The sequence below is a fragment of the Pleurodeles waltl genome, chromosome 4_1 (genome assembly GCF_031143425.1).
Source record: "Pleurodeles waltl isolate 20211129_DDA chromosome 4_1, aPleWal1.hap1.20221129, whole genome shotgun sequence".
Taxonomy (NCBI): Eukaryota; Metazoa; Chordata; class Amphibia; order Caudata; family Salamandridae; genus Pleurodeles; species Pleurodeles waltl.
The window spans coordinates 603160587-603187293 of record NC_090442.1 but is presented as its reverse complement, the minus strand read 5'-3'; the positions used below and the strand labels follow the sequence as shown (position 1 = coordinate 603187293).

The window sequence follows — 26707 nt, the reverse complement described above, 5'->3', positions numbered from 1 at the left end:
GTAAGAGAGTTATCCCGATTCTGCACCATACAAATGTGGCACTTTAATTGTATTCAGGATTAATGTTATGTATTGCAAGCCAGGTAACAAAGTCAAGAACTTAATCTGTAATGAATTATCTGAAAGTTGTTGTCAAAATGCACTCTCTAAATCTATCTGCATATTTCCATCCATTCTTGTAATCTATCTTCTAGTCTATATGACCTTCCCATTTGGCCTTTGCTGAGATGTGTATCTTTGCCTTCTCTCTTTGCTGTAAAGTACATATATTAGTGAGATGTGTATCTGTTTTCTCTCTCCACTGCAAAATACATGTTAGTGACAAACATAATGCATCTGCCCGCTTTTATGATGTACTGAAACGACAGGCTAGTAGAAGGATCCTTCTGGCATTCCTGCCAGAACGATCTAACCACTTTTCACATCTAACAATGCCTGGGGGGCATTACAGTGGACACCACCAGCGCATTCTAAATCATTGCAAGTCTTGAAATAAATAACAAAATGTTTTAATGCCTCCGCTGTCCAATTCTGCAATTTTCCAGCATTTAGAATTTCTAACTGAGGTGAATATAGATGTGCTATTACCACAGTTTTCAATATACCTTTCCCAGTCATCAGAATGCACTTTAAGGGGCGGTATCTGGCACCCCTGTGTTACCTAGAAGTGTCAGTCATGAAAGAGGGCCATAACCACCACCTAACTGTGTTCCTTCTCTTTCCACATCGAGGTTTTTAATACGAGGATCCAACTAGTGTACTGAAGTTGAGCAGGCACAAATAGCAGAAAAGGCTATGGCTATGCCCCTGCCTGTTTCAGAATCTGGAAGGTGATTGCATCCGGTCTTGGGGCATAGTCCCATCCCAAATTGACTTAGCAATCATTGTATTAAACTTCACAAAAAGCTTGCATTAGGCTTGTAGGTAATATTACAAAACACATTAAAATGTAGGCACTATTATACATTTCTGTTGGGCAATTCTAGGATCTTAGTTACCATCAACAGTAGAAGCCTAATTCATTAATCAATTTTTGTGCCATAGTGTTTTGCACAAGTCAATGAATGAATACCAAAATATTTAAATGGATGATGTACCCACTGATAACGAATCCTTGCTAGAATTTCTGAATTGATCATGCTCAGTGGAAATACCTTTAACTTCTTACACTTATTTCAGAAATATCACCATACTAATCCATAATGCAATATGATGAAGGTAAACTGTTCTTTGTTTTTATCAGGTAAAGCACAATATCATCTTTATTTAAGGAACTCATGAAATCAAAAATCAACTCAAGAACAAGTGATCCCCTTTCCCTACTTGCTCCACTAGATTTTCAATGGCCAGGGTGAATAATGAGGGAGAAAGGGGGCATATCCTTGACTAGAGCCCCTCTGTAACCTCGGTGTTGTTGGGCTAACCTCCACTCACTTGAAATACAGCTGTGGAGTTTTATATAATAGAACTATAAAGTTTATCAAGTTTTCCTGATAAGCCTTTCAGAGAAATCTGAAAAGACAACACAAAACTGAATCAAATGGTTTCTCAGCAACTAGTGTAGGTGCTACTGGTTCTCAATACTCTTATCTAGTCTAATATAAACCCTGCCTGATCTGGGTGCATTAAATTACCATTCAGTGTTGATAACGTAAAAACCACAATTTTAGCACCTGTCTTCATCAACAAGCGCTGGTGACCTGACCCACATTTCCTCGGAATGTATTTTAGTTTAACAAATACTGAAATCTTTGTTTGTTTTGTCAATACTGATATTTTTTTTAATTTTAAAGGTTTGTTGGAAAACATATAACAATTTAAGCAGTAGCATTGTAGCATGTGCCATACTGAGTTCAAGGTCCAACCAATCCGAGCTGGGTGTCTTCCAACTTAGCCACATGTTCAGCTTCCACCGTGGACAAATCGAAGTGGTTCAAATATGACATAACCTTGTCACATATCTTTATCTCATAACTGCATGGACCATAAGAAAATTGCCAGAATACCTGCTAATAAAGGACCTAAATCATGCATTACTTCTCTTGCCTCACAATCCTAGCTAGGGCTCTTCCTGATCAGTCTTACTGTGCATATTCTCTCAATCCATTGGTTCTAGGATATATACCGGATATCCATATCGTGTGAGGGCATGAGTTATAGTTACCTTAAGGCACGAGTTATAGTTACTAGAAATAACTCCAACTATAACAGCTGAATTTCTATTGTTGTGTGCGTGTAAAATCCGAATCTAACTATAACATCCCTGTAATCTTTGTTTTTTTTTAGTTAATATCTATATATCTAATAGATATATCTATCTGCCTGTCTATTTATCTACATATATATTTTTTTTTAAATAAAGGTTGAGAATAAGTTAGTTAGAAAAATGTAATTCATTATTTGTATACCAAACCAACTTAAACTAAACAAACGTTAGAAATTTTTAAAGTTATAGTTGCAAATTAAAGTTATAATTTGCGCCTGCCCAAAACTTACTACGACTCGAGCACCTTCGTGCACAATGTTGTCTATTCACTAGCCACACTACATTAACTACAGCTCGTGCCTTTCTGATGTGCTGTTTATACCCTTTCATGACACATCGCTAATAGAATCTTAAATTACATCATTCAGAACACGACTCATGACATCTCAAAATACATAATTAATTAAAATACTGTGCATGGTAAAGGGGTGCGGCCCCCGCCCCATCCTCAAGCCTTATTAGACCCTGGGACCTCCTCCTCTAGGAATTAAGGCTCGGGTTGGGGGCACACATCCCACCCTTTTCCTTTTTTATAAATTAGGCCCAGGGAGATGGGGTTCCAGAGGAGGGCAGTGGTCACACCCCCTCCCTTTAATTACTGCACCCGGCCCCTAGGAGAAGGGGTCCCAAGGGATCAAATGAGCCTGGGGACTGGGGCTCCATTCAGGCCCCCCTCCAAAATAAGTATATAAAAAAAGCAGCCCCCCATTTTCTTTTTTGGTTGTTAGAGATGATACAAAAAATGGCATTTTTTTTATTTTTTATATTGGCCCAGAGGGGCCCTCTGAGTCCCCCCACAAGGCCTAGGAGGGCAGAGTATCTCTACCCTCCCCCATTATACTTTTAACTTCAGGACAGGGGAAAAGTCCATGAGTACTGTAATGGCTGCCAGTAACATTTTTCTTCATATTTCTGGCAGCCAATCACAGAGAGCAATTTGGCCCAAGTGTAAAAATCCTTCTGGGTTCGAGGGACTCTTGGGTTTGAAGGACTCTAGCAAGAGTCTTTCAAACCCAACTGTCCAGATATACTAATACTTTTTGAGCTTAATATCTCCAAACCTACTGAATGGATTTACACCAAATCACACAAAGTACACTTTTCGGACCATGATCTAGCTTCCTGCAAAATTTGGCCTAATTCCGTTCAGTAGTTTTTGCGGTAGTACTTCCTAAAAACGTTTTTGGGAAGTTGCATGAAGATTCATCAAACAGTGCCAACATTATTAGGAAAACAAAAAAGGCATTATATAATATATATTCACAGAAAAAAAACAAAAGTTACAGGCATGTTATAGTTAGGCTGTGAATTTACTCATAAAAAACCTTAGAAGTTCAGCAGTTAAGAGTTATCTCAAGTAATTATAACTTGTGCCCTAGGATAACTATAACTTGCGCCACCGCCATGCACAGTTTTTTCATCAAAAAGTTTACTGCAAATATTACAGTGATATTATAAATGATGTTATCAAAGATGTCATGAGTGCCGTAATTTTAGGCGTAATTAGCAGTGCAAGACGAGGGTGTGAGTTAGTTACCTTTAGGCATGAGCTATTGTTAATTGAGATAACTATCAATCACTGGTGAATTTCTATGGTTTTGTACATTTAAAATGTGAGCCTAACTACAACGTCCCTGTAACCTTTGTTTTTAAGCGAATGTCTAGGTTTTAAAAAAATTCTATTTCCTAACTATAACGTCCCTGTAACCTTTGTTTTTTTCAGTGACTACTATGTTTTTTTTTAACCAATAGGATTTGTTTGATTACTATATGTTAATCCAACCACTGTGCGTGTGGGCCCCCTATAACCATAAAACCTTGTGCTGCACACAGCTGTGTGCGGTGTGGTTGGCCACAGGACCTGGTCTGGGGCCAGTCCCGGCGGCCAACCCTGCCCCAGCCACCAGAGATTAAGAGACAGAGACAGAGACAGCGAGAGAGAGAGAGAGATTTAGGCATTGATGAATGATATACTTAGAATGAGGTATTTCTGGGCAAATTGAAAAGAAAAATATTTTTGTCAATTAAGAGGAGTGAGATCACCTTTCAGTATGTAACTTAAATATTTATAGTTGAAAAGAAACTGAAGTAGGAAATGAACACAGACTCACCTAGACAAGAACCCTTAACCGTTAGTGTGCATGTGTGGGACCTTAACCACTAGGCCAGAGGTGACTCTGCACTGTGCAGTGTCCAGACTTAGCTATGACATTCAAGCCACAGATTTTGAAGGGAAAAAGTCTTCAATATTCCAGTACTAGGAATGTTTAACAGTGAAAACACTAGAAAATAAACAGACACACCACCAACAGATACTAGGATTTGAACTTTCAGCCTACTGAGTGACAGCACAAGACCTTGACCATTATGCCAGAAGTGACTGTTCTGCTCTGCATCCAAACATAACTATAACATTCATACCTAACATCTTGCTAGTCTGACTCTTTGAAGTCATTGTATGGAGAGACCATTGCAATAACAATCTCTCTCTCTCGTCCATCCTTTTACGGGATGGAAGAGAGAGATTGACAGGACTGCAGAGGGAGCCTGAAGGCCCCGCGGTCCTAGCTGGCTTCCCACGTCCTGTGGGAGCCAGCATTGCTCCCACAAGCAGGGAGCTGCTTTAAATAGCAGCTCTCTGCTTGGGGGAGCAATTCCAAGTGAGAGCTGTTTAACAGGAGCTGTCAAAGCTGTTGCTAAGTCAGAGCAAACAACTATGTCCCGGGGGTAGGCAATAGGACAATTTTTTGCCCATGGGGACCCTCCATGTGTCCTATCGGGACAGGAGACCTGTATCCTGACCCCATATATGTTTTACACTTTTGTTCCCCCCCTTCCCAGCCTATGCAAGAAACAACTTTTCAGTCACGATGGGGCCAGCCAGTCAAGCACCTTGCTTCCCCCGGATCCACGAATCCTCTGCGTCCCTATATATATATATTTTTAAAAAAAAAAACTTAAATCACTCCAAAACTACTGAACAGATTTACACCAAATTACAAAATGCACAATCTGCGGACCAAGGTCTAGCTTCCTGACATATTTGGTGTAACTCCGTTCAGCGGTTTGGACTGTAGCTGTGTCTAAAGAATGCAAAATCCCCATAGAGACACAATGGGGCAATTGTGTTTTTGGACCGTCCCTTTTTCTTAGCCCCAGCTTGACGAATCACTCTGCAATATTCAACACAGAGATTGAACTGACTGTTGTATTAGTTCTGAAAATTTTACGAAGATTCATCAAGCTACGCCAAAGTTTTTGCCAAAACAAAAAATGCTCCATTTACGGAAAACATTACCTACTGGCTATCCCCAGTAGATATAGATATATATATATATATATATATATATATATATATATATATATATATATATATATATATATATATATATATATATATATATAAATATAAATATATATGCATAGATTTTTTTATCTCGACTCTCGTTCAATGTACCCACTGCCAAGTTTAAATAACCCTGCTAGTACCAATGCCTACTGGTGGTCATCCAAGGTATAATCCCTTTCTCGTTCTCATCAAAGGCTGGACGAGAGGCATACCCCCAGGCAAACAAGACACTCAATAATGCTTCCTGCAGTATATTGTTGCCCTCTTCACCCCTCTTTGCACCTGCTCTATTTCATACGGATCGTCTACTTTAAGTTTCAAGGTTTAGGAAAAACAAAATACCAGTACTATCTTAGATGTAAACAACAGTAATGTAACATCTGTATATTTGCACCCATTTACCATGTTTCTCATGCGGAACATTTTGACTGTAACATGTGGCAAATATTACCCAAGTTGAAATGCCAATAAAGAAATACTGTGGAAAACAATGAGCTGGTGACTGGAGGTGACATAGCACTAACAGATACAGATGATTTGTTTTTGGTAAGCTGTGGTTGTGCCAGAAGACCAGTCTAGTAACTGCTCTGAATAAGTAGTGATGGAAGCCTTTGCCCATGCTTAGTTCAATCACAAAAAACACAGACAGAGTTTAGTTCAATTATAAGGGTCCAAGTAGCAGATCAATAAAAATGAAAAACACTGATGTAATTAGCAGAACTGTGTCAAGAAGGGATGGCTACAGAGCGGATCAGCATAGAAAAACAGAAGAAAAAGTTACTCACCTTCATTAACATTACATACGGTGAATACATTTTCGTTCAACAGACTCCTTACGTTATGCATACTTTCAGGTTTCAGACTAGCCCAAAAAACGTTTTCTCCAGCAATGACTTCCCAGAGCCACCAGGCCCATCTGCCTCCAGATGTGACATCACAGAACCATATTAGGTGCCAACTAGTGTGTTGGCACCAGGTCTAGGTATTTTATCAGTGCTTCTTTGAGGCATGCAGAAAAGATCTTAGGGACCCACAACAGTGACATTCAGCACAACAGATTTGCATATCTTAGGATAATATTATTATGGCACAAGGTCATCATATCAGGTAGGAGGAAGGTTGGCGAGGAGTCAGAGGGAAAATTAGGAATCCATCAGTAATCATGTTAATAGAGGTTGAGCACATTTTTCTTTTGATGGAGGTATCTACTTGCAAAATCCTCAACTTTTGAATGAGTGCCAAAGCAGAACCTCCTTTGGAAGTGGGATTTATTAGTGCTGGTTAACCAAGGAAATCGTGCAACACTGCTCAGGTAAAGTACTTGTCACTGCATGCCTGAGACATGAAGTTGTAGTCCTTTGCAAAAGTATGAGAACCACACTGGCAGTCAGTTGTAGACAACTAAGAAGTCTTTGCAAAGGGCTAGGGAAGCAGCCATGGTCCTGATGGAATGAGCATAAATATACTCTGGAATATCTTTGTTGGCCAGGGCATAGCAGATCATGATACAGAGGATTCAACATGAAAGACCTAGCCACAGCCTTCACATTGTTAACTCCAGCTAATACTACAAAGAGCTGTTTTTCAAATCTAGTCCTGTCACATGCAAGTTGATTTATTATGACCCTGCACACTTGGGGTCCAGCCTATGCAGGCATTCCTGCTCCGTGGTTGGAAACAGAGGAGAAAAGAAAGGATGTAAGGATAATGGTCTATCCCATATAAAATGCACAAAGTACCTTGCATAAGAAGGGTGGACAGGTGCAAAGGACCAACAAATCCAAGTAGAAAACTGAATGTCATATGTACCGTAAGGGACTGAAGTTATCCAACACTGTGAATAGAAGTAACTACCACAAACTGAATGATTCTTAGAGTAAGAAGCCAAACTTCGCTTCTGTGCATCCGCTTAAACACAGATGCATTTGAAAAACTCAAACTAACGTTTAAATCCAACTGATGAACAGTATATAGTGTGGGAAGGAACAAACACAACCTTTTCAGAAAGCCTGCCTCTGGTGGAGATTTAAACAGGAAGTATTGGTCGCGAAGATGCAACCCATACACAGCAGCCATGTTGCCTTTAACTGTAGCCACTGCTAATTCTTGGTGTTCAAGGGACAGCGCTATCCTCAAAACATTGTACAGGAGAGATATACAATATTGCTGCCTTTTACTAGTTTCATTGAATAATGCCACAAACCATCGGCTTTTGTAGAGGGATTAGGTAGAAGAGTTTGTGGCTGACAAGAGAATGTCTGCCTCCTCTTCAAGAAACTAAAGTATTCTAGCCAGCATCTCTCAATTTCCACTGAACCTGAAGGCACCCAGCACAAAGTGTATGGCAATAAATGCTGATGACATATCCTGTTTTTGGGCATAGGGAAGGCATCCACAAGCTGCAGAGGATTGACTCCCTCACCTCAGTGTGTAGCTCTTACTGACTGTCCTTCAACTGAGAGCTTACATTCTCATGTGGAGGGAGCTACCAAGATGAGTCATTACTAGGAAAAGAACCAAGCATGGCCCTCAGGGTCCATAGGCAAACCACCTCCCAGAATAGATTCCACAAACCCACAGTGCCCTTTTTGTTGATAAAATGGACGGTGGTGGTGGTGTTTGACAGAATCTAGACACTGCCCTCCAGAGATGGATGGGAAAAATGCCTTCACGGTGAGAAGGACTACTCAGAGCTTGATTAGAAATATGTGCAGAAGCTGTTCCACACATACCAAATGTGCAGCGCCATCATGTTATTCAGATAAGAGGAGTGAGGTGAACTTCTGGTAAAGACCACATCATGGAAAAGGGCCATCATCCACAAGAGATGCTTGTGGGACAGATTTGGGGGACTCTGCCTTCAACATCCAGTCATTCAAGTGCAGGTATATATGAACTACAGCACCTGCAGCAAAGCTGTGATGCCCACCAGAACCGTTGTAAAGACATATGAGGTTGTTATCAGTCTAAAACAGGAGGACGTTTCCCCCATAGCAGAATTGGTGGTCTTGTTTCTTCCTATTTTGATACAAATCTTTGACTTCCACAGGTTTATGGAACTTGAATGCATCTAATTTTTTGTGGTTTAGAAAAAGAATCTGCCTAGATTTTCTTTCGGAAATGGCCTTATTTTTTTGTTACGCATCAAAATTTATCAGTTATTTCTGGGTATTCATTGTACACGTCGCTAACCTTCAAAGAATAATGGGTTAAAGCCTACTAATTGTGAGTGGCTTCCTGTATCTTTGGGTTTTTATATTAACCCCTTCGCTGCCAGGCCATTTCCCCCTCCTGTGCCAGGCCTTTTTTTGCCTATTTGGGGCAGTTCGCGCTTAGGCCCTCATAACTTTTTGTCCACATAAGCTAACCAAGCCAAATTTGCGTCCTTTTTTTCCAACATCCTAGGGATTCTAGAGGTACCCAGACTTTGTGGGTTCCCCTGAAGGAGGCCAAGAAATTGGCCAAAATACAGTGAAAATTTCGTTTTTTTCAAAAAAATTGAAAAAGTGGCTGCAGAAGAAGGCTTGTGGTTTTTCCCCTGAAAATGGCATCAACAAAGGGTTTGCGGTGCTAAACTCAGCAGCTTCCCAGCTTTCAGGAACAGGCAGACTTGAATCAGAAAACCCAATTTTTCAACACAATTTTGGCATTTTACTGGGGCATACCCCATTTGTGCAATTTTTTGTGCTTTCAGCCTCCTTCCAGTCAGTGACAGGAATGGTCATGAAACCAATGCTGGATCCCAGAAACCTAAACATTTCTGAAAAGTAGACAAAATTCTGAATTCAGCAAGGGGTCATTTGTGTAGATCCTACAAGGGTTTCCTACAGAAAATAACAGCTGAAAAAGAAAAATACTGAAATTGAGGTGAAAAAACCATCAATTTTTCTCTACGTTTTACTCTGTAACTTTTCCCTGCAATGTCAGATTATCGAAAGCAATATACCGTTACGTCTGCTGGACTCCTCTGGTTACGGGGATATATAGGGTTTGTAGGTTCATCAAGAACCCGAGGAACCCAGAGCCAATAAATGAGCTGCACCCTGCAGTGCGTTTTCATTCTATACCGGGTATACAGCAATTCATTTGCTGAAATATAAGGAGTAAAAAATTGCTATCAAGAAAACCTTTGCATTTCCAAAAAGGGCACAAGATAAGGTGTTGAGGAGCAGTGGTTATTTGCACATCTCTGAATTCCGGGGTGACCATAGTAGCACGTGAAATACAGGGAATTTCTCAAATAGATGTCTTTTTTACACACACTCCTATATTTGGAAGGAAAAAATTTAGAGAAAGACAAGGGGCAATAGTACTTATTTTGCTAATCTATGTTCCCCCAAGTCTCCCGATAAAAATGGTACCTCACTTGTGTGGGTAGGCCTAGCACCCGCGACAGGATATGCCCCAAAACACAACGTGGACACATCACAGAAAACAGAGCTGTTTTTAGCAAAGTGACTACCTGTAGATTTTGGCCTCTAGCTCAGCCGCCATCTAGGGAAACCTACCAAACCTGTGCATTTCTGAAAACTAGAGACCTAGGGGAATCCAAGGAGGGGTGACTTGTGTGGCTCGGACCAGGTTCTGTTACCCAGAATCCTTTGCAAACCTCAAAATTTGGCTAAAAAAAACACATGTTCCTCACATTTCTGTGGCAGAAAGTTCTGGAATCTGAGAGGAGCCACAAATTTCCTTCCACCCAGCGTTCCCCCACGTCTCCCGATAAAAATGATACCTCACTTGTGTGGGTAGGCCTAGCGCCCGCGACAGGATATGCCCCAAAACACAACGTGGACATATCACAGAAAACAGAGCTGTTTTTAGCAAAGTGACTACCTGTAGATTTTGGCCTCTAGCTCAGCCGCCTCCTAGGGAAACCTACCAAACCTGTGCATTTCTGAAAACTAGAGACCTAGGGGAATCCAAGGAGGGGTGACTTGCGGGGCTCGGACCAGGTTCTGTTACCCAGAATCCTTTGCAAATCTCAAAATTTGGCTAAAAAAACACATGTTCCTCACATTTCTGTGGCAGAAAGTTCTGGAATCTGAGAGGAGCCACAAATTTCCTTCCACCCAGCGTTCCCCCACGTCTCCCGATAAAAATGATACCTCACTTGTGTGGGTAGGCCTAGCGCCCGCGACAGGATATGCCCCAAAACACAACGTGGACACATCACAGAAAACAGAGCTGTTTTTAGCAAAGTGACTACCTGGAGATTTTGGCCTCTAGCTCAGCCGCCACCTAGGGAAACCTACCAAACCTGTACATTTCTGAAAACTAGAGACCTAGGGGAATCCAAGGAGGGGTGACTTGTGTGGCTCGGACCAGATTCTGTTACCCAGAATCCTTTGCAAACCTCAAAATTTGGCTAAAAAAACACATGTCCCTCACATTTCTGTGGCAGAAAGTTCTGGAATCTGAGAGGAGCTACAAATTTCCTTCCACCCAGCGTTCCCCCAAGTCTCCCGATAAAAATGATACCTCACTTGCGTGGGTAGGCCTAGCGCCGGCGACAGGAAACACCCCAAAGTGCAACGTGGACACATCCTAAATTTTGGGAAAAAACAGAGGTGTTTTTTGCGAAGTGCCTACCTGTAGATTTTGGCCTCTAGCTCAGCCGGCACCTAGGGAAACCTACCAAACCTGTGCATTTCTGAAAACTAGAGACCTAGGGGAATCCAAGGAGGGGTGACTTGCGGGGCTCGGACCAGGTTCTGTTACCCAGAATCCTTTGCAAACCTCAAAATTTGGCTAAAAATACACATGTTACTCACATTTCTGTGGCAGAAAGTTCTGGAATCTGAGAGGAGCTACAAATTTCCTTCCACCCAGCGTTCCCCCAAGTCTCCCGATAAAAATGATACCTCACTTGTGTGGGTAGGACTAGCGCCCACGAAAGGAAAGGGCCCAAAACACAACGTGGACACATCACATTTTTTTATAAAAAGCAGTGCCTACCTGTGGATTTTGGCCTGTAGCTCAGCCGACACCTGAGGAAACCTAGCAAACCAGTGCATTTTTGAAAACTAGAAACCCAGGGGAATCCAAGATGGGGTGACTTGCGGGGCTCTGACCAGGTTATGTTACCCAGAATCCTTTGCAAACATCAAAATTTGGCCCAAAAAACACTTTTTCCTCTCATTTCGGTGACAGAAAGTTCTGGAATCTGAGAGGAGCCACAAATTTCCTTCCACCCAGCGTTCCCCTAAGTCTCTCGATAAAAATGGTACATCACTTCTGTGGGTAGGCCTAGCGCCCACAAAAGGAAATGGCCCAAAACACAACGTGGACACAACATATTTTTTCACAGAAAACAGAGGTGTTTTTTGCAAGGTGCCTACCTGTGGTGTTTGGCCTGTAGCTCAGCCGGCCCCAGAGGGGGGGGGGGGGGGGGGGGGGGCAGAAATGCCCTAAAATAAATTTGCCCCCCCAACCCCCACCCTCCCCCGCCGGGAGCGACCCTTGCCTACGGGGTCGCTCCCCCTGCGTGACATTGGCACCAAAAAACAAATCCCCGGTGCCTAGTGGTTTCTGCCCCCTTGGGGGCAGGTTGACCTAAACTCAGCCAATCTGCCCCCAAGGGGGGCAGAAATGGCCTAAATACAATTTGTCCCCCAGGGGAGCGACTTTTGCCTGATGGGTCGCTCCCCATCTCTAAAAAAAAAAAAAAAAAAAAGAAAAAAAAAAAAAATTCCCCTGGCGCCTAGAGGTTTCTGCCCCCCCCCCCCCCCCGGGGGCAGATCGGCCTAATAATAGGCCGATCTGCCCCCAGGGGGGGCAGAAATGGCCTAAAATAAATTCCCCTCCCCCCCCAGGGAGCGACCCTTGCCTAAGTGGTCGCTCCCTTTGCGTGAAATTCACGCAAAGAAAAAACTCCCTGGTGTCTAGTGGTTTCTACCCCCCTTGGGGGCAGATTGGCCTCATCAAAATAGGCCAATCTGCCCCCAAGGGGGGCAGAAATGGGCAAAATATAATTTTCCCCCATTGGGAGCGACCCTTGCCTAAGGGGTCGCTCCCCACCAAAAAAAAAAAAAAATGAAAAAAAAAAAAAAAAATGAAACAAAAAAAAAAAAAATGGTCCCTGGTGCCTAGAGGTTTCTGCCCCCCCTGGGGGCAGATCGGCCTAATAGTAGGCCGATCTGCCCCCAGGGGGGGCAGAAAAGGCCTTCCCGAAAATATGCCCCCCTGGGAGCGACCCTTGCCCAAGGGGTCGCTCCCATTTGTCAATAACGATAAAAAATAAAAAAAATCCCTGGTGTCTAGTGGTTTCTACCCCCCTTGGGGGCAGATTGGCCTCATCAAAATAGGCCAATCTGCCCCCAAGGGGCGCAGAAATGGCCAAAATATAATTTTCCCCCAAGGGGAACGACCCTTGCCTAAGGGGTCGCTCCCCACCTCAATAAAAAAAAATGAAACAAAAAAAATAAAAAAATAAAAAAAAATGGTCCCTGGTGCCTAGAGGTTTCTGCCCCCCCTGGGGGCAGAAAAGGCCTTTTCAAAAAAATGCCCCCCCTGGGAGCGACCCTTGCCCAAGGGGTCGCTCCCTTTTGTCAATTTCTAAGAAAAAAAAAAATAATCCCTGGTGTCTAGTGGGGTTTCAAAAGCCGGATTGCAAGCAATCCGGCTTTTGAAACCCTCGGAGGGACTTCAAAGGGAAGGAAATACTTTTCCTTCCCTTTGAAGCCCCTCCGGGCCTCCCAAGTGATTGAAAAAGAAATGCTTTTGCATTTCTTTTTCAATCGCGCTGGAAGCAGAGTTTCCAGCGCGACGAGGGAGGCCCCTGTGACACATCAGCGCGCGCGCGCTGACGTCACAGGGGGGGGTCGGGGGTGGAAGGGGAAGGTCTTCCCCTTCCATCCCCGACTTGGGGGGGGAAGGGGGGTGCACGGGGGGCGCGCTAGCGCGCCCCCAAGTTCCCCTGTGCCATGGACGAGATGATCTCGTCCAAGGCACAGGGGAACTGTAGCCTTGGACGAGATCATCTCGTCCAAGGCACAGAAGAGGTTAATAGGTAAGTGGGCTAGTACTGCAAAGTTATGTTTTAAACCCTAGTAAATTATCTGTGAGTCAAGACCCCATCTTGGGAGCAATTACTTCTTATTCACATTATTTCAATGATGAGTATGTTGAAACAGCATTATAGCCCACCAGCCATTTAAGGCCCACTCCAGCGTTCAGCACGGGCCTTTAACAAGGGAACAGGACTTTAATGCAGTATAGCCCATCTATGGAGGGTTATAAGGTTATTACAGCATTCTGCCACAAGAGGCATAAAACAAATGCCTCAGGGAGCCCGAGGGTATCATAATCCTCGGGCTCCCTGAGGACCTTGTTTAAAGAAACAGCTATGAACCTGACAACATTGGAATGTTGGAGCTCTGTGCTTCTACAGACCATTAGAAACCCGGAGCACTCTATTGTTTTGGATGGAGTTCCCAACATTCAAATGTTCTAATTATTCATGGATGTTTGCTCAGGGCATGCAGTATTACACTGCAAGCAGTAAGGCTGGATTTTTCTCAATGTAGAGTTCAATAATCAGGAATAATATATTGGTTTTGCTCCATGTTGTTGTTCAGTTACTTATTTTGGTCTAATTCTTGAGCTTTTTTTTTTTTTTTTTTTTTTACAATGTATCAAATCGTACATGGGGCGGAAGGAAAGGCCAGTATTTGGAGTAACTAATGGAGGGAAACTGGCAAGTATTTCAAATGTAGACAATTGATGAAGGATAGTTACAACTGTGTACTAAGAAAGTTTATTTTTCAGTTTTTCACAAACTGAAATTAACAACCTTGGGAACGTTCTTTAGTCTGTTATGGCACAGAGCAAAACATTTAGGCAAGAGAGGATTTCAAAAGAATATATCTATAAGCCTTTAAAAGAACTGTATATCATAATTTTAAACCACCCGATGATAAGAAACACAAAAATGATAAAGAATGTAAACTTAACATCAAGAAAGTGTGTCCTCTCATATTTCCAAGAGGTGACAAAATACCAGGAAAGATCAGTCCCAGAAGTCGTCATTTGGAGGAGCGTTTTAGGAGACTAATCCCCCCCCATGTACCTCCTTCCTGGCTAACACCAAAGTCCCTTTTCCTCCAAAATATCCTGAAATGCGTCAAATAATCAGGTGGAACATTGCCATTTTAAATCCGAGTTTGCTCGTTTATTCTGAACCCTCAAGCTTGTCCCTTGGCACTCAGAATGCTAATGCTCCCACTTCTGGATCGTAAACTGGGTACCAAGGCATAGAAACATTTCATATTTCAGACAGTGACAAACAAAACGAAGAGAAAAAGTGACTTCATGTATGTGACCAGTGTTTTCTTTTTTATAGGGGGATGTGTACCCAGGATTTATTTTTTGTGGTTCTGTTATGCAGAAACTCTTATCTTAACACAAAAGTACATTACTAAATAAACGAGAGATGTTAAAATGATACCAATTGGTAAACACACCCACATTTATCACAAGTCAGGCATCACTTACGAGTTACAAATACAGCCACAGAGATATGCAGGGTTTGCTACATCAATTCAGAGGTCAATTAAGTAGAAGAAAATGGGTACTTACATATCCTGAAGCTCTTGCATAACAATGCGATCAATCATGTGAGGCATATGAGCAGGAACCTTTCTTGAGGCAAAGCCAAACTTGTTATTGAGAAGTTTATTTACATAGCGGAGAGAATTGGCAAATGTATCCTTCAGCTGCCTCCTAGTCCGTGTTCCCTCCGAGGAGTAGGACAGCAATTTATTAAGAACAGTTTCTGCCTAAACCGAGGTAAGAAGCAGGGGATTGTCAATTAATAAAATATCAATGATTCGGTATTGATGAACATACAAATAAGGATGCTAAGCCACTCTTCTGTTGTTTTCTTTAAAAGATTTGAAAAAAAAGTCAACAATTTTATGTTGAAGTATCACAACAACGAATTGCAATGTTACAGTTAACTTAAAATGGTAATTATGTTGTAAATACAGAAAGCATTTAGTTCAATAAACATGTTTTGAAGTGTCAAAGGCAGCTTGAAGCCACCATTCTCAACTATTTTCTCAAAGATGGATCTTTCGGCTAGGAATGGGCCAGTCTCATGTTCCCTATCAGAAGAACTATAAGTCTAGCTTCCCAGTTGGAGGCTCATTGTCTGTAGTAAGATGGTGGATCGAGTGTCTACAACAAAGGGCTTAAGCTAGCTTTTTTTCCAATCTCTAAAGTACTTAAAACGATGTATGGCCTCAATGGAGAATGTGAAAGTAAGGAGTATATATTTTAAAACCTTTTTTTTTTTAGTTTTTACTTTCACTTACTACCGGATACATAAATGTATAACAGTTTCTTAATTTCGTCTGATTATATATACAAACATATATCAAAACAAGTAATGCAGAGGAATCTACTGGGACACCGCGGGATGCTATTTTATAGTATTTCTGCACCATATTAGCCTCCAAGGCCTTATTAATTGCATCTGAAGTTGACATCACCTATCACTGCTGCTAAAGCAAGGCGAAGCTGAGTAGAGGAGGGTGCTTACTCAAGTAACCAAAAAGTGAGTCAGTGAGGTGTGAAAATCTGAGCCCTTTCCCCCCCCCATTTCACATAGTACATACCAAAATGGAACCCACAAGTCTTTGCTAACGGTGATGCCTGCTCTACCATGGAAGGGGGGGGGAGGGTCCGGACTCCTTCCATTCAGATGCTGTGCTGAGTTGGTCCCCTGGAGCTCGAGGGCCCACGTACTGCGGGGGCCTTTGTTACGCCACTGCAGCTCTCAATCTAATTCTAACTGCAGCACTTTGAGAGACGATCAAGACATTTTGTGTTGCAGAAGGGCAATGAACGGGGAACTGGACGGTGTACACCATCTACGACTCTCCTCAGCTACACACCTGGAACTGTTATCACCCCTGGAAGTAACAGCAAATGAATATAGAAAATCTTGTCTAAAACTTTTAATTCTTAGTTACTTTGGCCAATTGTTAGCCTGCACTTCTAGGAAGGTTAATGAGAAGTTAGCTGCTTGCTATTTCCAAACTCCAGTAGTTTACCGTACGGTGCTACAATCATCGGAGTCTATGTTTTGCCTGCTGTGCAGAGCTAAAGCAGTCAGTCTCAAGGTAGTCAGTCTCGAAACAGTCACAGAGGTAGTGGGCAGGGTTGAGCTGCTAGATTCCACTGAGACAGTGGCATTTGACAAGGTGGACCATGGTGTGCCCCTTGCTGTTTTGTCACCTTCATCTCCTGTGAACATTCGTGGGATGTGCTGGAGAGCTTTTCTTTCTTAGTATCAGACCATTTTCGATTTTTTTCAGATGGAATAAATAAGGTTCACTGTCTACCACTGGGGCATTGTTGCGTGCTTCAGTGTTTTACTCTGTCTTAGCCTATGTTTAGTGTGTTTACGGAGACAAGACACTCGGGTATTTGGCTGCCAAGCAACATGTTTTAATCCATCAACGTAATGAAGACACTGAATTATTTCTCAGTAAGTATTGACAAAAGATGATGGTTACTGCACAGAGACTGTCGACAACTGAAGCCTGGGTGGCAGATGGCTGTCCTCTTGAAACTCTATCCATCCATGTCTGGCCTTCTTTTTGTGGTGAAGTTGGATTTCTAGTTATGGATGTATTTGCGACTACTAACACGATTTATGAAACCTGTCCGATCGCGTACCTCTATTTTACACACTAGATTTTCCCAACAAGCACATATTGCAAAAAACAAAGCAAAAATTCTAACCCTGATAATACTATCTTTTTCTTCTTTACTCTGCCAAGCCTTTTACTCGGGGCAGTCTGTTGTTTTCTTGCGATACTGACGGTGGTAATGCCTTAGTGAGGCATCTATCCAAAGGTACTTCACTCACTTGACATTTTTTTTTTTTTTTTTTTAAGAAAAGCAGTACTAGACTTTGGAAACCAAAAAGGTTGAGCTCATATAATCCCTATTTTGAAATTTTTGAACTGGCTCTCACTAGAAGCCGACAAACAATGTAAACTGGGATTCATTCATATGAAATCCTGATTGTGTTTTAATTTCTAAAAATATTTTGATTGTGTTTTCACAGCATGAAAATAAAATGAGAAGTAACCGGCCTGATCACTTGTATTCTGTTAAAAACCAAGTACGTCCACATTTTGAACTAAAACGAAATACATTTTTCACAGCTTACAAAGAGGTATTGAAAGTTCACGTGGAAATATAACTTTGCTGTTTTTGGTAGACATGGTCAGCCTCTGTGATAGCTAGAACACGTTTTTCTACCTCAGCCATTTACAGAGTTCAACAGAGGCAAAAACAAACAAAGCTGAAACATGCAGGAAGAAAAAGACTGAAAACCTGTCGCAAAGGGACAATGCAGGAACTTTACAGAGATAGATAATGGAGCAGGGAGTGCAGCATTGTGCATTAGAAAGACATTAGATGGATTTGAGACTACGTAGCCTTAGTATTCAGTGAGGATATTTAATTGCTCTGGCAGAGGCTTCTAAGCAGACCTTCCAACTCCGCCACTCAGTTTCTTACAAATTAAGCACTTTCAGAATGATAGTGCATAATCTGTAATCAATGCCAAAACTATACCTAACTGCAGGTGATTGCAGCGAAGGTTTGCAATCAAGAGTTCAATTTTTAGATTCCAACAGTTAACAATCTACTCTGACTTCCTTAGCTTCTTTACCATTTGTGATCAGCTTGGTGGCAGCTAAGCTGATCTTCTTAGCTGCCAGCCTCATATTCTAGACTCTCCTGATAGTCACCCCGAGCCTTTGTTTGGTTCCTCTCTGGGACACCAGAGTTCAACACCCCATCTCAGCCACGAGGCTTAAGTTATCTACTAATACACTAGCAGTGTCAGGAGCTGATGTATGCTGTCTGGAGAGCCTTCAGCACACTCCCCTGGGAAGTCCCACCCACAGGAATCACCCAAGGTACCATGGCTCATCCGTTCTCTGTGAGTACCAGATTCATGTCCACCTTGGGTCAACTGACAGGCCTCGCTTATCATGCATCTACCTCAGACAAATCCTCAGGCTCCAAGAGGTCAAACTGGAGGCCAACTAAGGACTCTAACAATGTCTCTATGAAATCTGATAGGTCAGCCTATAGGTACACAAAATGTCTCCTTCGACGTCACTCAGCCAGGGCCCGCCCTCAGAATCTGAAACAGAGCCTGACAACTCAGGACTTTTGAGGGGTACTCAATGCTTTCCAGAGGCTAGTAAACCTAAAGTGAACCAGCCAGGAGTCTGACAAGGTCTTTGCATTCTGTTCTTCCAGCAGGTCAAAGCGACAGTCCCTAACAAAGGGGACTAGCACCAGTACAGTCTGATGCTGAGTGTGCCCTAATTATTGAGCAGGCACGACCGACCACCTGCCTGGGTCACTGCTCACTCCTCCTCATGGGCACCCACACCTTGTCCTCTATGTTGGACCCCTTGGACTTACCTAAGGGGACAACAGGCTGGGCATTGCACAGCTATGCCAATTCAGGCTCTGGAAACACAGTCTTTAGGATGAGATCATTCAGTGTACATGGGCAGTGATACCCAATTAACTTATAAGGCCTGGACCAGCCATAATTAATTTATAAAACTTCCCATCTGAGACTAGCTAACAGCACGCAGATACTGGGCAGGGTTAGACAGTAGTCCCATTCGCTCATACCATATGGGTAAAGACATACTGATGTGTAACCAGCAGAGAGCTTTTAACTCCAGTTGCACAGCAGTAGACTTTGTTTTAAAAGGGGAATCTTATGTGAAAAGGTTTGCACTCATCAATGTTTCTCAGAGCTTGGAATTAGTGACAGCCACTCGCAGCAGAGATCCAAAAACTGTGGACCAAAATAAAAAAAAATAGTGGGGTTAAAGCACATGAGAACTTCATCCTCACAATTACATATTTTCAAAAAGCCAGTCTAATGAGTGGTTCTCAGCTTTGTCACAACATGAAACAATGTTTTCCCAAGAGCTTTTTCGTTCGGGGGTACTTAGTGATATTGGCTTTATGACACCCATCTAGAATAAGGCCTTCTGGCTTTATTGATAGCCAAGATTAGCATGCCTTTTCAAGTCTGCTAAAAACCTTGATTCCACAGCTATTGTTTTTAAGTAAACATCAGGATTATGAAGAACCACAGCTGCTGGAGACAGTACCATATCATGCTGATCCCTTTTGCAAAGAAAAAGAAAAGTACATGAAGTGCTATTCGACTTCCCTTATTAATTCTAAATCTAGGAATTAGTAGTGTGGGTTTGCAAGTTCTCTGTGCCTACTTCCCACACATCTGGAGCTGTGGATAATATTGTGATGTCTGTTAACACATGTCATACCCGATCACATAGGGAAACCTTGCTGTCTCAATCTATCTATATATATTTGGAAACATAGACGGTATTGGTTTAATTAGCTCGTGGACTGATAAATGAAAACAAAATTACTTATGCTCATTGAGGGCAGTGGGTTAGTTTAGGTTTGGTACAAAATAATCATCTATTATCATCAACAGGACCTAGGCCACATGCATAGTAGCAAATCAGCTTGCTCTTGCTTATTATTTAGGTCTATGTCCCTACAACAATATGTTAGACAAGGAATCTGGTTCTGACTAAGGTACTAAGGCAATGGTGGCAGTCTGTATCCAGTTATATTAAAATCACCATTCCACCTGCATCAGAAAGGTTTCTTTAGGGGAAATACCCAACACTTCTTGTCAAGATAATAGTTGTTTGAAAGCTGTAGCCCAGAAAGTATATTATGGTTCAAATGTCTAAGAACAGCTCAGACTTCAGAGGTTTTCTGAACTTTGATAAATTTTCCCCATGCATAGATTTGCAAAGATTTGCTTGCAGAGTTTTCCAATGATTTGCACCTTGGACCACTAGTATAAGGACACTACATCAGGTATTCCTAATTTTTGGCTCTATTATGAAGTTAGTTTTGACAGATTTCAGATTGTTAGTTTGTATGCATCTATCCAAGGCTTGAGGTAGTGATGACCTTCACCAAAATGCACTGTGGGACATATACAAATCCATGATATTTACAGGATCTCAGAACTTTATACTGGATCTGTTACTAAGAGTTGATGGCATTGGTTGGCAGTCTCATTCCTCTGTCACCTACATTACTGAATCTCGGATTATGTTCATGCCCATCTGAAAATTAGAAGATCTAACCACCCTTTAAATCTGTCTCCCACACTGCCATTGCATGCTCAGCCCCCTTCACCTTCCCCGGTGTTTAATCTCGGGGAATTTTATGAACCCAAATATTGATGTCTTTACAACAGTTTAATTATCAAACCCTCCTGTCTCCACCCATCTCACTAAATCCTTATCAAGTTTAAGGACATTCATAATGATAATATCTAAAAATAATCCAGCTACTGATCTCATGTAAACATTCATCATGAGTGTGAGAATTCTTATATCTCGCTTCAGTCTAGCAAGCTTGAAATAGATATATAAATCCTTGAAAAAGGGCTTCAATCATTTATTTGCTAGCTCCCAAATCCTATTCTCTTCTTACGGATTGTGATCAGCAAAAAGTGGGAAACAGTGGTCCACATTATCAAATATGGTAAGCCTCCCTGACTCCATACCCATGTCAGTGTTTCCTTGAGAGCAAACAGTACCATTTTCAGCCAACTAGTGAAAATCCCATAACAGTCTACCAGTCTCCATATGCAATTGCAACTGCTCCTGGGCAAGTTGTCTGGATAACTTCGGACAAGGTTAAGGTTTTCAGGAACGGGTGCTACTATCACACATTCTAATACCAGAGATCGAGGCACTCTACAGAAGTGGGTTAATAATAATTGCCAGGGTAGTGAAGATTCCGGGGTTAATGTCTCTCTGGTATGGGTGATTTTCTTCTGTGATTCCTCGGTTTGGTATGGAACTAGCTGCACCGTAACTAAACATGTTTCAACATTCTGAATATATGAACAAGGTGACAGAAACCTAGTTTTTGTGATGCAGCACAGGTATGTTAACGTCTACAGTGTTACACCATTCATAATTACCTGAAAGGCCTAAGCAAACAACCAGTATAAAAATATTTCTTCCCTAAAACAGTTGGGGAAACATTGAGCTCAACTTGTCTTGGCAAGTGGCACTTAAACATATCAGTATTATAAATGTAGGTGAAACAATATCAAATATAAATACCACAAAATTACAGAAACGTTTTGAACAAACTGAGGAGCAGTCAGAATATACATGTCAAATCAACAAAAAAAGGTGGAAGAATTGTTATTATGAATTATTATCAAGATAATCTAAAATAAGATCTAATTTATTGGAAGCAGCTAAAAAAACAAGTAGATAACCTGGATGACAAAGGAGTATCAGCCTAATTAACATCCTAGAGCTCCAGTTATGTACTTGCTTCCTAAAATACACACAATGCCATTTCATTCTCCACAGAGACCCATCGTAGCCAGTACGGATACAGTACTACAACCCCTTTCATTCCACACAATTGTTTCCAACTGAGGGTTATGAATGTATCCACATTTCTCCAGGATACTGATCGCTTTCTTTTGCAAATGCACATATTACGACTGCTTGAGCATTGAACTCTCTAATTTATCTTTTCATATAACTAGTTACATACTTTTTATTTCACATATGGAAGGGATTATAGTACAGGACGGGCACAAGAAACTACCCTAAAAATAAACCATTTGTTATTTAGATGCTTCACCGTAAGCTGCATTCCAATTTCGTTTTAAAAAATAATTTTATTTACTCAGTGCAATTACTGCAAAGAAGTTAAACATACCCATTTTGTGCTCAAATTTTATGTTTTATATCAATCATCCTCATGTTTTGAACAAGGACAATTTAGAAATAAAATTACTACTTTGCAACAGTTTTAGTGATAATAATGGAATATGGAAATTCACTGAGAATAAATTAAAATGAGAATACATTAAAAATGAAGGATTAAATTCTGTACTACAGAGGATGGAACATTGTTGAAACATCTTCAGGATAGAAACAATGTATTGCATCAAACTAGCTACCAATTCACCAGGAATAATAAGACATTTTGAAAACGGTCCATTAATAAGAATTAAAAGAACAATGTCCAGTGGACAACAATAAGCATTCAAAGAACAATTTCAAGAGTGCAACAATAAAAAGACCATGAACAGAAAATTATAATATATTTTCAGGAAAGCCAATATCCAGATGCTATGTCATCAGAGGATCAACATAAAGTGGCGAAGGTAATTAAACATGCATGAATCATGACACCTATTTAGGCACTCCACCTCTAAGAAGACAATTTTATGAGGGGTCTAAAAAAGGTAGATTTTCAGAGCTTTTCTTACATATGGAAATAAAGGCTAACATTCTGAGCTATAAGAGAATGGATTTCCAAAGGAGGGGACCTGGTATAGAAAGTCTCCTCTCTCCCCAAACCAAAATAGTAAATATTCAACAATGTCAAAAGTAAGTATGGTAACAAGATCATGATCCATTTAAGGAATCGAAATTGTCTTCATACACTTCAGGTCAGAACTGGCAACCAATAGAAAACATACCATTTCCGTGCTTATAATACCCCATATGTAATAATCTCTTCAAAGGAAATCAGGTTTACGCCCATGTACTTGATTCATCACATACACATGTCAAAATAGTTGTGTGAAATATGTTATCAGATGTCCACGGAGTATAATATTTTGTGGTAGATACTATAAAACATGTGAAACAAATGATTACTGAGAAAAAAAATCTATCAGAATTATTAATCAGGTGTCACCAGTAGCTCAACATTTTCAAACAGATTGACAAATGGCATACCAATTATGCTATGAAATTGTTGATACCGTATTACCATTGGAAGTTAGAGTAAACTTCTAAAACTCTTTAAAGTAGGGAAATGGCTACTAAGTTTCTGGGTTATGACAAACATCAAGTGGGTCACAAATGATGCATAAACCTAGATAATGAAGTTATAATTTTAGAGCATGTCTACAAAACCTACTGACCCGTAGGAGCTGATTACATGCTCTAGACTGCAGTATTTAAAAAAGACAAGACTTTCAGAGATATTAGAATTGAAACAGACATAAATGTAAAACAGTGATATAGTGAATGGAATATAGCTTACAGACAGATTTGAAATGTATTGCACTATTTTGAAAAACGTGTTAAAGAAGTGTCACATGAATTGCAAAGTATTTTTTCTAGCTATTAAACCACCAAGTTTTGAAGTACAGTGAAACTGTTTGACCCTTAATCAGAGAACCAAACTAGAAAAATGAATATGCTGTGGCATCTTGGATGCCTCTAAAGGCCAATACAACCACTCTATGGGAGAGACCGAGGGTTTGAACAGCAGTTCTGAAGTCACTTTCTAGAAGAACCGGCTTCACTGTCTTTAAAAGAGAGAGCTGGTATGAGACAGTCTTTGTTTTTTGGCAATGTGTTATTTGAGTGTGAAGCTGGTGTCCAGGCTGAATCCAAATGATTTGGCATCTGTTGAAAGTTGTGGTTTAAAGCTGTGCAAGTTCACATCATTGAGCCAGGCTTGTACTATTTCTTGCTTTTTGTTCTTGGCAAACATGAATTCTGTACTGGTGGGCTTCAGCAAACCGATAGACAACCAGGTCTGGATGAGGATCTTGTAATATTTGAGGCATTGAATATCTGCGGCAGTGGAGTCTTAAAAGTAGAATTGTGTATCTGCATTTTGGTAAATCTTGATGCCTGTATCTGTGAAAAGAACTCAAGGAGGGATCTATAAAGAGGATCAAGATGCCAGGGGACAGCATGGAACCCTGAGGAACTTCACAGGTGAACGGGATCTTTAGGGACATTGAGGTGGCCATGTCAATAACCTTGTGTTGTCAGAAAGGTAGAGAACCAGTCAAGGGCACTGCCGGTGAATCCAATTCGAGACTCCAGGGTGTATATGAAGGAGGGATGTTTTACTGTGTTGAAGGCAACTGAGGTCAAGCAATATCAGGAGGCATGTGTAATCAGTCAGGAGAGTATCTCCTACAATGAATACAGTAGTTGTCTCTGTGCAGAAAATTTGTGAAAGATTTGAAATAGTTATGAAGTTAAAAAAAGTTGATTCATTATTATTAAATTCAATATATGCACAGATTGAAGAACGAGATTGAACAAGATGGAAGGATGCGGTGAGCAAAGTTGAGATTAGTAGCTACAATCTATTTAAAATTATTAACAAAATAAGGTGTGTCTAGCTGCAGTAATGGATTAGGTCTTTGGGTGAATGATACCATTGTATGTCTCTAGTATTAAATATCTCTAAATGATGCAAGTGCTGCCTAAGGTAATGAATTTCACAGATAGTAGGACTGAAGGCTGTAACAAACTAAGAAGTGCCATACTTTTCAATGTTGCAGGTGGGTGTATACCTAGTCAGTAGCCTTGATTCTGAGGCACTGTCATCACTCTGACTGTAAGCGGATTACACATATTTACAAAGAATCAGGTGAAGTATTCAATAATCCACTGGTTCAAAAGAAAAGACCAGGTGCTAGGCACATTTACTGTATTTTAATGCTGCAGTGACAAAGTGATTCATACCACATTATTAAATAGCCTAAGCTTCATGTTCACCTTTAAACATTTAACAATATATGTTCCTCTTCCTAACCATGAATGGAAATATATTTTCCCTTTGAAGATATAAATAGATATGGATTTTTAACAAATATATCTTTATTAGCATTTTGCGGTTATATAAACAATTATACCACAGACCAGGGCATCTCAGCATGATAGTGATTCATTGGGGTTACAACAAATTAGAGCAGTATCATAACAATAATCTGTGTACAATCAATCTCACTCTCTTTTTTGTGGCTCTGTATCATTCCTTCCTTCCAAATCGTCTTCCTGGCTCTGCTCCATCAGATAACCGACACCTGGGACATTCATGTGGCTCCCCACCATATATAACCTTGCAGTCTGTGGGAGGGTGTGACATAGGTCATGTGGATAAAATTAAATTGTATGTATTTCCGTCTCGCGTTGCCAGAGACCTTCTTAGGGTAGGCTAACATCCTACTCCATTCTCTATCCGTGATTTCACAGTCTAGGACCCTGTCCCATCTGGTCCTAAGAGTTTTGAATGGTCTCCACCCCATATCATTCAGAGCCTTGTAAAACAATGTTACTAAGTGTCATGCCGACCCCATTGGTAGACGGAGCTGAAGTACTGCATGAGGCAAGGTTCATCTCATCCCCTGTCCCACAGTTGTACAAAGGTCTGCACCAGTGCCTCATAGTTCAGCAGCTGACCCCAGTGTAGTGCGTATTATTACAGTAGTTCATCTAGAGGTGAGACAGCACCTAGCTGAAGGAAGATGGCTCTGTATATACTATTTCAAAGTAGGGAATAGTGTGAAAAGAGTCCAAGGGTCCCCCTTAGAGGTAAGATAGTGGCAAAATTAGATAATTCTAATGCTCTATTTTCTGGTAGTGTGGTCGAGCAGTAGGCTTATGAGATGGTTGTGGTAAGCATTTGTTGTACACACACAGGCAATAAATGAGGAACACACACTCAAAGACTTACTCCAGGCCAATAGGTTTTTATATAGAAAAAATATATTTTCTTAGTTTATTTTTAGAACCACAAGTTCAAGATTTGAAGTAAATACATAAAATGCAAAGTACTCCACACAGGTAGGTTAGGAACTTTGAATTAAAGCAATATCATATACAGTCTTTGTTAAAATGGCAATAAGATATTTGAAAAGTGGACACACTGCAAAAATCAACAGTTCCTGAGGGAGGTAAGTAATGGTTAGATTGTGAGGTAAGTAAAACACTTACAAGTCTCAGTTCCTGGGCATAGGCAGCCCACCGCTGGTGGTTCAAGGTAAAGTTACCACACCAGCAGCTCAGGGCCGGTCAGGTGCAGAGGTCAAAGTGGTGCCCAAAACACATAGGCGCCTATGGAGAACAGGAGGGCTCCGGTTCCAGTCTGCGAGCAGGTAGGTACCCACCTCATTGGGGGCAGACTAGGGGGGGGGGGGTTTGTAGAGCACTGGGGTGGGAAACAACACAAGTAGGCACACAAAACAC

At 41.2% G+C, this 26707-nt stretch overlaps 1 protein-coding gene across 2 annotated transcripts in view; it reads right to left on the bottom strand.

Moving 5' to 3' along the window:
* Window positions 1-26707, bottom strand: part of GNPTAB (N-acetylglucosamine-1-phosphate transferase subunits alpha and beta) — a 417324-nt gene that overhangs the window by 112456 nt on the left and 278161 nt on the right. For both annotated transcript variants that reach the window (XM_069229013.1, XM_069229014.1), the window contains one exon: window positions 15195-15394. In XM_069229013.1, coding sequence (XP_069085114.1) covers window positions 15195-15394 — 200 coding nt within the window. The remainder of the gene's footprint in view (window positions 1-15194; window positions 15395-26707) is intronic.